This window comes from Podarcis vaucheri, assembly GCF_965113315.1.
Source record: "Podarcis vaucheri genome assembly, chromosome: 8".
Taxonomy (NCBI): Eukaryota; Metazoa; Chordata; class Lepidosauria; order Squamata; family Lacertidae; genus Podarcis; species Podarcis vaucheri.
The window spans coordinates 2,079,403-2,095,235 of record NC_138766.1 but is presented as its reverse complement, the minus strand read 5'-3'; the positions used below and the strand labels follow the sequence as shown (position 1 = coordinate 2,095,235).

The 15,833-nt window shown below is 42.8% G+C and overlaps 1 protein-coding gene across 1 annotated transcript in view; it reads left to right on the top strand.

Moving 5' to 3' along the window:
- The window catches only part of LOC309539254 (uncharacterized protein), a gene marked incomplete at its 3' end in the record, with an annotated part of 159,514 nt that extends 143,951 nt beyond the window's left edge, over nucleotides 1–15,563 (top strand). The window contains exon 2 of the mRNA XM_082235227.1: nucleotides 14,193–15,563. Coding sequence (XP_082091353.1) covers nucleotides 14,262–15,563 — 1,302 coding nt within the window. The 5' untranslated portion in view covers nucleotides 14,193–14,261. The remainder of the gene's footprint in view (nucleotides 1–14,192) is intronic.
- Nucleotides 15,564–15,833: the final 270 nt, after the last annotated feature.

The following is a 15,833-nucleotide window of genomic DNA, read 5'->3' as shown; positions in this document are numbered from 1 at the left end:
AAAATTAAATGAAAGATTAATATTGCAAAAGATACCTGGTTCCTTTCTGCCCAGGGCTGCCACAAGTTCTCCTTTCCTTTGCTGTTATTATTAAAGAGACTCCACCTTGAAATACCCTAGGCGTATGATTTCCACTTTTAAAAACATGTATTCTGGATTGGGGTGGGGGCATAGTTTTTCAGCCATTAGGGCATGTTGAATTTTTCAACTATCAAATTCCAGAAATGAGATGTGCAAAAAAGTTATAACTTGACTTGGGAATTCAAAGTATTTTTGTTCAATTAATATAATTTAGTTTTGGTTGGAAAATAACTACATAAAAAACCTGACTTTTTATTTTTTATTGCATATTCAATTTTATCATAATCACAGTAAATCAAAATGTTTATTCGGCTTTACGCCCATCATAGAACACCACACAACAAAACAAATCAAATAAAACAGTGGACTCGTACAAGCCACAAGTAATATAACACAATTCACAGCTCACAAGGACAGATATTAGCAATTCAAAAGAAAAATATAGGCACTACGCTAAAATCAATGTCTGCCGTCATTATAGAAAATTCTTATAACTATCAATAATCAGCTAACATTCCTTTCCGTCTCTTGTACGAGAGGACGGCTGTTAGGAATTTAGCAACCTGTAGGGTAATATAAGGATCCACATCTTGAAGAACCCAGGCAAGCTGTAGGTCTATTGGTTTGTCAGCCATAGGCTGAATTATGGAGTTTAGTATACTAGCACGAGCTGAACTGTACATAGGGCAGATAAACATAACATGATGTAGAGATTCAGATGTTTCCATTTCACAAGCACACATTGAAGGGACTTGGCCCTTAGTGAATCTATGTCTCAGCATGTTTGTTGGAAAAACATTGAACCTAGCTCTAATGAAGGCATATTGGTGAGACGTGGCCATAAGCGATGTTAAGTAGGACGGAGCAGGGTAGATAGGGGTTATGCCGAAATTTAACGACGAGCAGGCTCCACCACCAGCTAAGAAATTTTGGTATAGCTCCGCATCATCCAGCCTTTGATTTATACACCCTTTTGCCACATTTAGATCCAGTTTGAGCAATTCAGTGGGCGAGATCTCATAGGACAGCAATTTGGCATGGATTTTTCCTGACCACAAATTTGTGAAGTCATCCCGCCACATGCATTGAATGAGATAGTGGTTCGGGAGTTTATGCCATAGGGATATCCAATAAATCAAGACTCTCCTCCATAGAACTAACTCCACTGAGGGGATCTTCATTTCTAAGCGAATAGCCGCATTACTTATGCATGTTGGTAATTTTAGAAGTCGGCGTAAGAATTGGCTTTGAAGCGACTCTAAAGGTGAGAGGTTTGCAAAGGCAGCCCATAAAGGTGCAGCATAGGCCATTGTGGCCATCACTTTGATGCTATACACTTTCAAGGCCGCAGGGATGAATAGGGCCCCCTCAGAGTAGAAAAAACGGAGGAGGGAGTGTGATAGGGCTTTTGTCTTGTTTTGAAGGTATTCAACGTGCGCTTTCCACCCTAAATTATATTGAAAATAAATTCCTAAATATTTAAATTTATGTACTTGTTCGATTTTCGTGCCCTCCAATTTCCATGAGTAAAGTTTTCGACTCCTTGAAAATATCAGTACTTTGGACTTGGTGTGGTTGATAGACAGATGATTAGAATGGCAATATGTCGCAAAAATCTTTAGTGCCCTCCTTAAACCCACTCTGGAGTAAGAGAGTAGTACCGCATCATCTGCGTAAAGAAGTAAAGGACAACGATAATCTGCTATACGAGGGGTGTGGATAAATTTTTGTGAGTCGGCTAATGGGTTCCTCATATCACTGATAAATAAGTTAAAAAGAAGTGGTGCTAAAATACAACCCTGGCGTACACCCTTATTTACTGGCACTGGGTTAGTTAGGTCTCCAGCAGGGGATAATCTCACCCTGGCCACGGACCCGGCATGAAGTTGGGAGATAAGCCACAGGAGCCTTCTATCTATTCCCCAACAGGCAAGTTTATCCCATAGTAATTTCCTTGGAATACTATCAAACACAGCTTTCAAATCTATGAAAGCTGCACAAAGTTGGCCCCGTCGAGGTGTCGAGTATTTCCGGGCTAAGTGATAAAGAATAATTGCCTGGTCTGTTGTGGATCGGTTTAATCTAAATCCAGCTTGCTCATGCCCAATCAGGTCAGGCTCAACTGACCACTTCGTCAACCTTGCCAGCAAAAAATGGGCATATATTTTCCCAATGGACGATAGCAGACTGATATTCCGGTAATTCCCTGGGTTACCGGGAGGGCCTTCTTTGTAGATAGGAATTATAATGGCCTCCTTCCACATTCCTGGTATTAAGCCAGTGGCATTTATTGCGTCGAACGTTTTAGCTAAAATCCCTGCCCACCATGCAGAATGTAGCTTTATAGCCTCAACAGGGACCAAATCTGGCCCAGGGGCCTTACCAGTTTTCAGCTCAGCTATCAATTCTAGGACTTCAGCAGGGTCGGTATTGGGCCAGACGGGAAGGGGATTAGAAGGTCTCCAGTGAGTGGCCGGAGCTTCTGCCACTGAGAAATATTTTCTCAGGAACTGCTCCCATGTAGGGGCCGGGATCACCGTTAAGGGGTATTTCGTGTTTCTTCCCTTTATTAAGGACCAAAATTTTCGGGGGTTATGAGATTTTGAGGCAGAAATTATAGTCTGCCGGCGTTTTAAATGCCATTCCCGTTTGGCCGATTTCTGGGCCTGTTTGTATGCTTTTTTAGCCAGGGAATAAGATGGAGGTAAGGCCGGAGTGCCGGAAAGTTTATAGTCATTATATATTGTATGTAGTTGGAGTCTGGCTAGTTTACAAGCAGAGTTGAACCAAGGGGCACCAAATTTAAAATAATTGTTTTTAACTCCGTAGGTTGGAGAAGTAAAAAAGCGAGTTAAAACTTCTATCAGGCAAGAAAACAAATTTATACAGGTGATAGGATCACGCGGGACTATTCCTACGTCCGGCTGATCACCAGGAAACTTTTCTCAGATAAAATCCGTATATCTATGGGCGAGGGCAGGGGACCATCTAGTCCCCTTTATTTTAGTGGACGACTCCACAATCACTGGGATTGGGTGGGAGCGCTCGAGCAACTGCCAGTCAACACGTAACTTGGTTGTCAGGGGAAGATGGTCACTAAATTGAGCATTATCAATTTTAAAAGAGGTGACATTCAAAAATAGATCCCGGGAAACCAATACATAGTCGAGAACACTGTTTGATTTTAACCCCAGGTGTGTGAACTCTCCTGGTATGTCTGGAGGACACCTGCCATTTAATATAATTAAATTAAGGCGTAAAGTCATCTGATAAAGCATCACTCCCGCCTTATTGACTTTTACATCCTTTGATATTCTAGTGAGGATATATACTAGATCGTAAGTTTGAGCGTCGGGGTCAACCCACCATTTAGACTGTATAAGAGCCTCCCGATTTGAGGCTATCCGAGCGTTAAAATCGCCTCCGGTAATGGAGGGGACATTAGGATATTTAAGATAACAAGAAAGTAAAAAATCCTCTAGGGATTCCCATCTAGAAGTAAGATCAGCTGCTAACCCTCCCGGGGGGAAATAGACATTTGTAACCAATAAAGAGAAGTCTCCACCAGAGATCAGTCCGGTAATAGCATAAGGCGGAAATGCGTGCACTAGTGAAAGTTTAGCCCGAAGTTTAAGGGAGATTCCAATTGTAAGGCCACCTTTAGGGCGGCCACCATTCATTGACGGGCTAGCAGGCAGACATATAAACTCAAAGCCATTTAACTCAATTTCCTCCTCCTCCCAAGTTTCTTGTAATAGTATGATAACGAAGGAATTAATATATTTTTGGAATTCTGGATCTAATTTTTTACTTTTCCATCCAGCAATGTTCCAACTTAATATTGAAGGCTGGGGTTTCCTCGTTCCTCCAATTGACTGTCATTCGGAAGGTTGGCTCGACTTTAATACGGGAAGAGGGGAGCTGATGAAGAAATCAGTTATCTTCCTCTGATGAAAAACCTCTCGTAAAAGCTGAGTGGGAGGATTTACAAGGTTGTCTGGCTGTTGAACTTGGCCACTCGATCTACTAGGAGTAGGACCTTGAGCAGGGGCGGGCCCCTTTTCCAAAAGAGTTTGGTGGGCCACCCGGTGTGGTCCATCTATCTCGTCAGAAGTTTGGTCTCTCTGTAGCCTGCTACTGGTCTTTTGGGCTACTTGATTTATGTGGCCTGTTGGATCTTCAATCAGTTCCGTCACTGGTCTTGCTGTTGAATCCATGATACTCCGCAATGAGGGATAAGGCTGAGCGAGTGGGCTATTTGGGAAGGTTGGCAAAGGCACCTCTTCTCTTGATTGGTCAGTGCTATAAGATGGTTCCAGGTCTGGCATCGATGAATGTGTAGAAGGGGATTTTTCCTGTTGTGTGCTGCTTTCTTCAGGTATGTTTATCGAGGGACGATCATGTAAATCTATTAAGAGCACGGAGGGTTGTTCTGCTTGGAGGGAAGGACTGGTAGTTGCTTCTTGGGGTTGTATCTTATCCTCCATTACCAACATACATTTAGCATTAGATATTTCGAGATCCATATGATCTGGTTCTTCTAGGATGTCATGTTCACTGTATGAGGGTGTTCTGGTGCTGAGCTTCCTAATAAGTTGGGTTTTAAGCGATTCCAGCCTATTAATAATTTCTTTTTGTTCCACCACTGGTAAATCTGCAAAGGAGGCAATGAGTTCGATCTCTTCTGGTGGTGTCAGGCCACTTTCCGGATGGTCATTGTTCTTTGCTAGGGGAGTGGAGGCCACATAACTCATCTCCTGGGGTAGAACACCCACTCCGGTGTCCACTGGTGGATCGGGTTTAGCAGATTTTGAGTCCTCTTTGGTTATTGCCACCAACAGTAGGGGTTTAGGCGTAGGGTCTATAAAGGCTCTCGTTGGTGCTATCCCACAGCGAAACAAAAATGCTTTCCTTCGTAATATGATAGTGGGAATTTTTGTGGATTGGAACGCAAGCAGGACTCTCTGGGATTTAAGGTGATGTACAAGGGGGAGGACTGCACAGAGGTCAGCTTGTGTTGCCTCCATATTTAAAAGCACCTTTAGGAGTTCCTTAGCACCACCCAGAGTTCTCCATCTTGGGTCCCCATTTTCTATAGTTAGGCTCACTTTCCTTGGTGTTAAAATCAAGGATTGATGACCTAATTGAAGGTTAAGGTTGTATTTAAATTTGTCAGTACGTTTGTTATTTAAGGACAAACTCCTCATCCCCTTCCTCTCTTCAAGGGACTTAACACCGGCTGACGCTGGAGAAGTAGTAACTAGCTTTTGTTGGAGGCTGTGCAGCTGGGACGAAAGATCATCTAGTCTTTTGAATATACAGTGCAATGTTTTGATTATTAAATGGGACTGTTCAAATGTCATATTATTGGCCGTGCCAGGGACCAATTCCTCCTTCTGGGGAGAGACTACACTCTTACTGTTGGCCACATCGCTTGTTATTTGTGGTGTTATTCGCTCTTCGTCTTTAAGTACTGACACGCAATCAATCAGAGGGTTAAAATGGTTCTGAGTTTCTACCGTGTAGGAACAATCCAGTAGATTACTCCCTTCTTTAAAGTGACATGGTTCAAGCCTTGTTTGCTTTGATCTCAGAAAGGGAACTGGGACTGTCTCCTCAGAATCTCTAAGACGTTTCCCATATCCCATAATTCAGATATCAAGAAGAGGGGGGATAGTATTTTAGCATCAACTCAGGTGATAAATATTTTCTTCGAGCCTACCAGCACTTGCAGTGGGGGTATATTTCACTGCCTGTTCATATGAAAGTCGGCGTCTTCACCTTCACCCTCACAGGCCGGCAATTTTTCTCTCTCCGGGTTCTCCTTGTTGCTCCCAGACCTCGGTTTATGCTCCAGATTTCTTTAACTTGAGAGCGAGGTGCTTTCTCTGCGAGCTTGGGGCATCGCTATTCGGAGGTAGAAAGTGGCTTCCCTTGACCCACTGCTCCGTCCCACCGATCTCCAGTAAAACAATAAACAATAAAACAATAAAACAATAAAACAATAAAACAATAAAACAATAAACTAAAACAAAAAGAAGCGAGGAGGTAGTAAAACAACTGATAAGACATTAAAGCTGAGAGTTTAAAAACCAGGAAGTGGCTAAAAACTACTTAAAAGCTCACCTAAAAGCAGCGGAGTCTGACTAGGCCGCTGCCTCCGTCGCCATCTTGGCTCCTCCCTCATCATAATCACAGTTTCAATACATAATTCAATAAATCCAAGCATTGCTCTAACAGAGCATTGACCCCCCGCCTCTTTTTCTGACTTCCATACATCATTACTTTATTCTTAGCATTTCTATAACCACTTGTTTTTAACTTCTCTCTTATTTTTGTATTTCTCCACATTAAATGTAAATCAGTTCCTTATATTCTCATTACAAAACATTTCAACTCAAACCTACAAATGTTTTCAGATGTTTACAATGTACCTTCATATATAACATAAATTTATTCCAGTCCTTTTGAAACAGTTCGTTGTGCTGATTCCAGAAGCCTTCGCAGTAAAAAAGAAAAATATGGGAAGTAATTGGGCGACATATAAAGACCTGTTATTGGAAGTAGATAACAAATTAAAGTTAACGCCATTTGAAGAATTGAGAGGAAAATTAACTTATTGGTTGCAGTACCACCAGAAAACCTGACTTTTAAACATTTTTGTGGAATTTCTAATAATTTTAAACTTGCCATATTATTTTTTTGTGAAAAAAATGATGTAAGATTGCATTAAAATCATTAGAAATGATTGCCAAGTACAGTGGTACCTCAGGTTAATAACTTAATTCGTTCCAGAGGTTCGTTCTTAACCTGAAACTGTTCTTAACCTGAAGCACCACTTTAGCTAATGGGGCCTCCTGCTGCTGCAGCACAATTTCTGTTCTCATCCTGAAGCAAAGTTCTTAACCCGAGGTACTATTTCTGGAGCCTGTACCTGAAGTGTCTGTAACCCGAGGTACCACTGTACTTGCAGTTATATTATATACCAATACTATTTTTGTATTTATATATTATACGTATTTTATATTAAATTGCATATTGCAAACACACACACACACGAGGAACTTGCTTTCACTGAAGGCCAGAGAGAGAAGACTACTTCTGTTGGACCACATCAGATTAGCTTGCCAGACCTGCCTGAGTGTAACAGAAAAGTAAAAAGGCAGAAGCATCAAGAAGACAAGAGAAGGCAGCTTTCTGAATGTAAGCAGAGAAGGAAGTAAGCAGGGTGCTTCAATGCCATCAAATGAAATAATTTTATGTGCTGATGAAAATAAGGAACAAATAGCTGATGCCCAAGATGGAAATGATGGAATTATGAACTGGCATTAGGAAACCAAGAATGCATTCTACTTCTAAGAAAATGACAACCACAATAGAAATACATAATGTTGCTGTGCAGAGCACCAGATGTGGTATTGGCCTGTGTGCTATAGCTGCTATGTCAGGAATCAGACTGAAGGGTATTGCTCTGAGGAAGAATGGTAGGAGCCCCCCTCTCCCTTCGCACAAGACCCTGATCCTGAAGCTCCTCTGGAGCAGGAGGATATCATTGACCTAGAGCAATGGTTCGCAGAAGGACACAGTTTGGGAACTGACAGTTGGACTGAGCTGGGAGAAGAGCAACCAAGGGGAGAGGAATGGGAAGAGAGAGAGCTGGTTGAATCTCCCTCACTAGAAAGTGTGCAGCCCATGAGCCCTAGAGCCAGGCGTCTGGATAGGGCAGCCTCTCAGAAGGCTCAGTGGTGGAGGGATCATGTGGTGAGGAGATGGGAAGGCGGAAGTAACTAGCGGGAAGTAGGAGGAGCTCAGTTGGGAGCACCTGCACGATGAGAATGGACGTTGAATGTTTGTGCTGTGTTTAATAAACCTCTCTGTTGCTGCCAAAAGATTGCTTTTGCTTTGTGCTGTTATCTACAGAGAGGGGGTAGCCTTGCCTGGCAGCCTGACACATTGCCACAGCTCTCTTTATGGATGCTGGCTTGATCACTGAAGAAGGCAAGAGACTTGTAACTGAAGAAAAGGTTATTAAACCCCTGGATCAGGACTTTAATGATCTTTGCCAGAATGGTGAAGTTGATGGCTTCTTCTTTGACGACCATGCATAATATCAGAACAGCATTATTCTGTGTGCAGTGAGCCAGGTGGACCTCTTAACTCTAGAGAAAGGCTCAAAGAGAGAAAAACCAGCTGACGCTATTGCAAATAATCTTGTAGATTTCATGAATAAGGGCATTGATAATTGCCTACAGGTCATTGGAGGTGATTCTACAAATGTTAACTCTGGGTGGAGCCATACGTTCAGTAGAGGTTGGGCTTGGTCATAAGCCGATCTGGTTACTTTGTGCCCTCCCCACCAACAGGTAACATTGGCAAGATGCTAGATGCAGCTACAGATCTTGAAACTGATAATTCACCAAACTCTTAATTGGAGAGCCTCTTGCTTCACTGAGTGGCAATGCCATAAAGGATCTGTCTACTGATCAAGCATATGGGTATCAGATCACACAGGCTGTAAGGACAGGAAACTTCCTATGGATTTGAAATTGGCCCAGTGAGGCATTCAAGGTGGTGAATGATAGCAAACAGCTAAACAACTTAAGACTGATAGTGGAATACATTGTTTGCATGTACTACCCCTGTTGGTTCAACATCAAAGCAAAAGACTCGGGTGGAAGGCCCACACCATATCTTGTTTCAGCTGTGGGAAGTTATATTGCAAAAGAAGGCTGTGGCGGATGCTGTTTTGCCAACCATTCAGCACTCAGCGCTGCATTCAGTGAAATGATAATCCAGACACTCTTGTGCTCAGACGACAGTGAGGAGAGCTGGCATCCAAAAGGTTGTTGACTTGAGGAGTGGAGATGATGACAGACTGGGAGATCTTTCTCTACATCTGAGGAAGACACCTTCCATCACCCCCAGTGCTTTGTCCCTGTTGGAGCTGATAGACTGGTCTGATGGGGTATATGAATCTCCTTTGACATGTAAACTTACTGCAGTGGAATTGAAGTAGTTCATTGGTGAGCCCATGCAAGTTCCCCAGTGGCCCTGTCATGCTCAGTCTATGGAGAGGTATGTGAAACAAGTCACAGAAGCAGCAGCCAGTGTGTCTACACATGAGAAACATGAGGACTACATCAGAGGCCAGGAAGCAGGTTGGAGGCTGATGTCCAAAAACAAATCAAAGCAAGGCTTGATGAAACGTTGTTTAAATTTCTTATTAACTGATGTTGTTACTTTCTAATGTTGTTTTATAAGTACCAGGTAATATTGTATGCAGAGAAACTATTTTTTGTAACATCACCTGATATTTTCAGAAGGGAAAATTAAAATTAAAATTATTTGGTTTTCTGAGAGCAGTTTATGTGCTTTTTAATCAAACATAGATTTACCAAGCTCAATGTTGTTCAGTAAAAAAAAAAAAAGCAAATTTGAATCCCTCACACCCAAAAACATATTTTGAAGACCCCTCACTGAAGAAATTTGCAAAAATTAAGCTTCAGCTCCTAAAGTGATGAATCCTATTCAGCCATGAGCCTTCTGCATTCTCTTTCTCTTAATTGCCTGATCAACCCCTTTCTCCACAAATGTGCAAGTCTTTGTCCTTTCTAATATTTTCAGAAGCCATCACTGCCAGGGCCACTACAGATTTTTTATGTTTTTAAAAAGATCAAGTCATCCACAGTTAAATTGAACTCCAATGTTCTCAGGCATTAAGCCTTCATATTGTTGAAGAAGAAAACACCAAGACTACCTTTTAGTTCCCTCTTTCCCTAAACAGAGGCTGGCTTTTCTGTTCATTTCTGTTATTAGTAATCAAATACTCAATAACTCTTAATGAGCACAGATGTTGCTGAAAACAAATGCAATCACAGTTCATTAGAACAGAAGCAAGGCATGCTGTGTGACTCTCTAATTGGCTTGTCCCGAGATGGAGGGTTCCTGTTGTAGCTCATTTCTAATGATAGATCTTCTGATCTTCTTCATTAGCAAGCTATTTACTATCCCCAGAAGGGGATGTGTGGATGCAGTCAAGGTCTGTTCTAACAAATGCGAGAATTCGAAGCTTTGATCAGGGTGCAATGTGTGTTCCATGACTGTACACAAATGAAGCAAGAAGATGCAAAATGTTATATTTAGTGGAAATATCAGCTTCCTGTGCATCTCAGCCTACATTTTAAAAATCAGCACCAACTTTTAAGTCCTTAAGCCTTGACCACAAAGACATACCCTCCATGTCCCATGAAAATAGGGACATCTCATTCCATAATGGTAATTTTACTATTTATACCCCACACATCTTGCTGGGTTGCTCCAGCAACTCTGGGCTGCTTCCAACAGATATAAAAACATAAAAAATTAAAAAACCATCCCCTATACATGATTGCCTTCAGACAGCTCAGAGGTTGTATAACGCCATACCCTCCAACATTTCTCCCATGAAAATAGGGATGTCCCAAGGAAAAGTGGGACAGTCTGGGATCAATTCAGAAACTGGGACAGCTTCTCTAAATTAGGGACGTCCCTGGAAAATAGGGACACTTGGAGGGTCTGCAAAGATAATACTTTGAAGTGTATGCAGGACAACTGGTGAATCACAAAAGCCAAACAGGATGTGAAATCCAGGAGGACTGGGAGATACCTTCTACTTGATCCAATCATTTGCCCATCTAGCTGTGTATTGCACACACTACTCAGTCTCTTCCGACTTTATTTACTACAGACACCTCTCACTGGAGATATCAGGGACTGACATTGGAACCTTCTTGGTGCAAAGTATACTGTATGTTCTGCTACGGAGCTATGGCTCCTTCTGTGAGTAAGTTTCCAGTGGTCATAAAATAGGGTTTTGGAGCATTACATACCCTCCTGTACATAATAAAAATATCAAATTATGCATATTGCTCCATTTGTGCAATTTATGTAGGTCACAGAATCTGGATTTCCTTAGTGGAAAATTGGAGTGCCTGTCACCTTCTCTGTTAATCATTAAATGCAGAGCTCTCCTTTTAATCTCATGGTTCAGGTAGAACACCCCCAATGCGAGAATTAGCCTACTTCCTCTGATCTGGTAACCTCTCTTGGGTAAACTATGCTAAAGAGGGGACTTTGGGGAGTAGGTGTTTAAGAGGAAGAGGTGTGGCTGGACTGCACAGCAAAGAGGAACATGTTTCCATTTCTCCTGCAAAAATTAATGACTAAATAAATAAATAAATAAAAATCTGCTAAGGCTGAAGTTCGTTAACACCACTATGAGACCATAGATGTGATTTGTCTCTTGTAACAGAATCTTAGATTCACTCTAAAATCTGAATTCCTGGAGGGGGGAGGGAACTGTATTTTATGAGGGTTTTAAAAAAAGGAGTAGGGAGAATTACGGTATAACAACCTCATTTTTATTGTTCATCTTTGTTTGGCTCCCCCCTCCCCCACTCTTCTACCTATATTTTGTAAATGTAATTTTGTGTGTGCATTGAATGGGGATTGCTTAAGCAAGGCTTTCCATTGATTTAAAATAAAATAAATGGGTTTCCATTCAGAGACTTGAAATGCAGTCTGTGGAATGCAAAGACCAATATTTGCAGACCTGAGGACAAAAAAAGGTGACTTAGCATCGCCAATGAATGCCTCCTTTGAAACATGGAATGTGGGGGACACTGGTGTCTGTGTGAGCCTCCTATTTCAATAGGGAGTGTGTGCTCAGCTGCAGTGAAATGAATCCCTCAGACCAGAAGCCCGAATGGCAAAAGGCAGCCTTTCCGTTTGCAGTGTATAATTCCAGTGTATAAGACAGGGATGTCTCCTGTTACCATTATTGGCCAGAAGACTTAGATCTGATGAAGAAATCAAAGGGATAACAGTGGGTTATAAAGCATATACAGTGGTGCCTTGGGTTAAGAACTTAATTCGTTCTGGAGGTCCGTTCTTAACCTGAAACTGTTTTTAATCTGAAGCACCACTTTAGCTAATGGGACATCCTGCTACTGTTGCGCCGTCGCTGCACGATTTCTGTTCTCATCCTGAAGCAACGTTCTTAACCCAAGGTACTATTTCTGGGTTAGAGGAGTCTGTAACCTAAAGCATATGTAACCTGAAGCGTCTGTAACCCGAGGTCCACTGTAAACTGAAGGCATTCACAGATGATGTGGTGGTAACTGTGGAAGACCCTCTGGTTAGTATACCAAGGGTTCTGGAACAGATTTCTAAATTTGGAGAAGTAGCAGGTTTTAAGTTAAATAAAGGGCAGCAGCTGAAGGAGGAGCAAAAGGGTTTTCTTGTGTGTGTGTTTCTTTGTGGCTGATTAGCTGCTCTCCCTGTGCAAAGGTCAGAGGGGGCAGGGTTTCTGTTGAGTCAGGTGATTAGCTTATCAGAGCTTGCAGGGCAGCGGCGTGCGCAGTTTGATCCATCTTTTAGATTTAGGGGAGCTAGTCTCAAACGTTTGTTGGGGGAGACCTAGGTTTTTTGGGGGGGTTATTTATCCTATCTTCACGCTTTTTAAGATGAAGGACCACTGTAGCCACCCCCAACGACACGTTTTCAAGATGGAGGGTGAGGGAACAGCTGCAGTCGCCTGTGGTTCCTGCGCAATGTTTGCCCTCTTGCCAAAGGTTGCAGGAGAGCCAGTGTGGTGTAGTGGTTAAGAACGGTAGACTCGTAATCTGGGGAACCGGGTTCGTGTCTCCGCTCCTCCACATGCAGCTGCTGGGTGACCTTGGGCTAGTCACACTTCTCTGAAGTCTCTCAGCCTCACTCACGTCGCAGAGTGTTTGTTGTGGGGGAGGAAGGGAAAGGAGAATGTTAGCCGCTTTGAGACTCCTTTGGGTAGTGATAAAGCGGGATATCAAATCCAAACTCCTCTTCTTCTTCTTCTTCTTCTTCTTCTTCTTCTTCTTCTTCTTCTTCTGCTGCTGCTGCTGCTGCTGCTGCTGCTGCTGCAGCAATTGTATGTTGATTGCCCTCTTAGAAGACAAAGTCCAGCAACTGGAGGAACGTGTAGCTACACTCCAAAGAATTAGAGAACTGGAGCTCTTCTTGGAAGCAACAGAGAACACCGTCTCCACCAAGGAGGAGACAGGGGACTCCCCTGAGAAGAAGGCTAGTTCACCAACACAGGAGCCAGATATATGGAGAAACGTGACTCAAAGAAGTAGGAGGCCCAGGGTTCGCTCTGATTGTTTAGAAATACACAATCGCTTTGAGGTCCCCCCCCCCAGCATGGAAGATGAAGAGCAGACTCCATTTGAGGATCTCTCCCTCATTACAGTCGATCAGGTATATGAAGACGAGCAGCAAAGTCAGTCCTCAGGGAATGTGCAGGCGACCTTGGAACGGACAGCTCACGGAAGAACCCCGACCAAACCTAAGAGGAGGCGTGTAGTGGTGATAGGGGATTCCCTACTGAGGGGAACAGAAGCAGTGATCTGTGGGCCTGACAAGATGTCTCGGGAAGTGTGCTGTCTCCCTGGGGCTAAGATCCAAGATGTAACTGAACGACTGCAAGGAATCATAAAACCCACTGACAAAAACCCCTTCCTCTTGGTTCATGTGGGAACCAATGACACTGCAAGCAATAGCCTCCAGAAGATCAAAAGAGACTACGAGGCTCTGGGCAGGAAACTGAAGCAATTAAATGCACAAATTGTCATCTCATCTGTCCTCCCAGTTGAACGACGTGGCCCAGGGAGAGAGGGAAAAATAGTGGAAGTGAACAGCTGGCTTCGGAAATGGTGTAAACAGGAACGGTTTGGATTCTTAGATCACGGACTGCAGTTTCTTGAAGATGGACTTCTGGCAAGCGATGGGCTGCACCTCACAACGGTTGGGAGAAATGTTTTTGCCAAAAATCTCAGAAACCTCATCAGGAGGGCTTTAAACTGACTAATGTGGGGGAGGGAGACAGTGCTCCTGAAGGTAGGAGTCTATCAATTAATGAAGATGATCATCCAAAGGTCATAGACCAAATGGAGCAAACAGCACGCGGACCTAGTGGTGGGAGGAAAAAATCCTTAAATAAGAGACACGGGGGAATGATTAATGGACTTCAATGTCTGTACACTAATGCGCAAAGCATGGGAAATAAACAAGATGAGCTTGCGCTCTTGGTACAGCAAACTAAATATGACATAATAGGCATCACTGAAACCTGGTGGGATAAGTCCCACGATTGGAATGTAATAATGGAGGGATACAATCTATTTCAGAGAAACAGACCAGACAAGAAAGGAGGAGGAGTGGTGTTATATGTCAGGGATGTGTATACCTGTGAAGAGATCCAAGATTTAGAATCTCAAAGCCAAAGTGAGAAGATTTGGGTCAAAATTAAGGGAGAGAAGAATAACAGTGACCTCATTGTGGGAGTTTACTATAGATCCCCAAGCCAAACGGAGGACATAGATGATGCCTTCCTGGAACAGATGGCCAAGCATGCAAAAGGAAGGGAGATAGTAGTAATGGGGGACTTCAATTACCCAGATATTTGTTGGATGTCAAACTCAGCCAAGAGCATAAGGTCAAACAGATTCCTCACTGGCCTTGCAGACAACTTCATTGTCCAGAAAGTGGGAGAAGCAACAAGAGGAACAGCCATTTTAGATCTGGTCCTAACCAATGTTGATGACCTGGTTAGTGGGGTAGAAGTGGAAGGATCATTAGGCGCGAGTGATCATGCTCTTCTGAACTTTACTATACAGCGGAAAGGAGCAGCCAAGCATACTAGGACTCAATTTCTTGACTTTAAGAAAGCCGACTTCATAAAACTTAGGGAAGTGCTGGGTGAGATCCCATGGACAGTAATACTAAAAGGAAAGGGAGTTCACGATGGCTGGGAGTTTGTTAAGAGGGAGCTAGTAAAAGCACAACGTCAGGCAATACCAATGAGACGGAAACATGGAAGGTGCCTAAAGAAGCCAGGGTGGCTATCTAAAGAACTTTTAACTGAGTTAAGATTAAAAAAGGATGTGTACAAAAAATGGAAAAGGGGGGAAACCACCAAAGAGGAATTCAAACAAATAGCCAGCACGTGTAGACACAAAGTCAGAAAAGCTAAAGCACAGAATAAACTCAGGCTTGCTAGAGAGGTTAAAAGCAACAAAAAAGGCTTTTATGGGTATGTTCGTAGCAAAAGGAAGAACAAAGAAACAGTGGGGTCACTCAGAGGAGAAGATGGTGAAATGCAAACAGGGGACACAGAAAGGGCTGAACTCCTCAATGCCTTCTTTGCCTCAGTCTTCTCCGATAAAGAAAACAATGCCCGACCTGAAGAATTTGGAGCAAATGATTCAGCAGAGGAAACACAGCCCAGAATAACTAAGGAGATAGTACAAGAATACTTGGCTAGTTTAGATGTATTCAAGTCTCCAGGGCCAGATGAACTGCATCCAAGAGTATTAAAAGAACTGGCAGATGTGATCTCAGAACCACTGGCAGTCATCTTTGAGAATTCCTGGAGAACAGGAACCCAGGTGGGCACAACTGGGTGAGACCAACTCCACACTGTTCACCCACCCAGGTTTCTAAATTTCTAAATTTGAAAAAGAGCTGTTAGAATATAAGGCTAAATTACTTTCGAAAATGTATAAATTGTTATTAGAATGGTATACGAAAGACAAGTAGGTCAAATCAGTGATGATACACTGGGCAAGCGATTTTGGTTATAACATAAAATTGGCAGCGTGGGAGAGGTTATGGAATTGCGACCCAAAGTTCACAGCATGCTATACAGTGGTACCTCGCAAGACGAATGCCTCGCA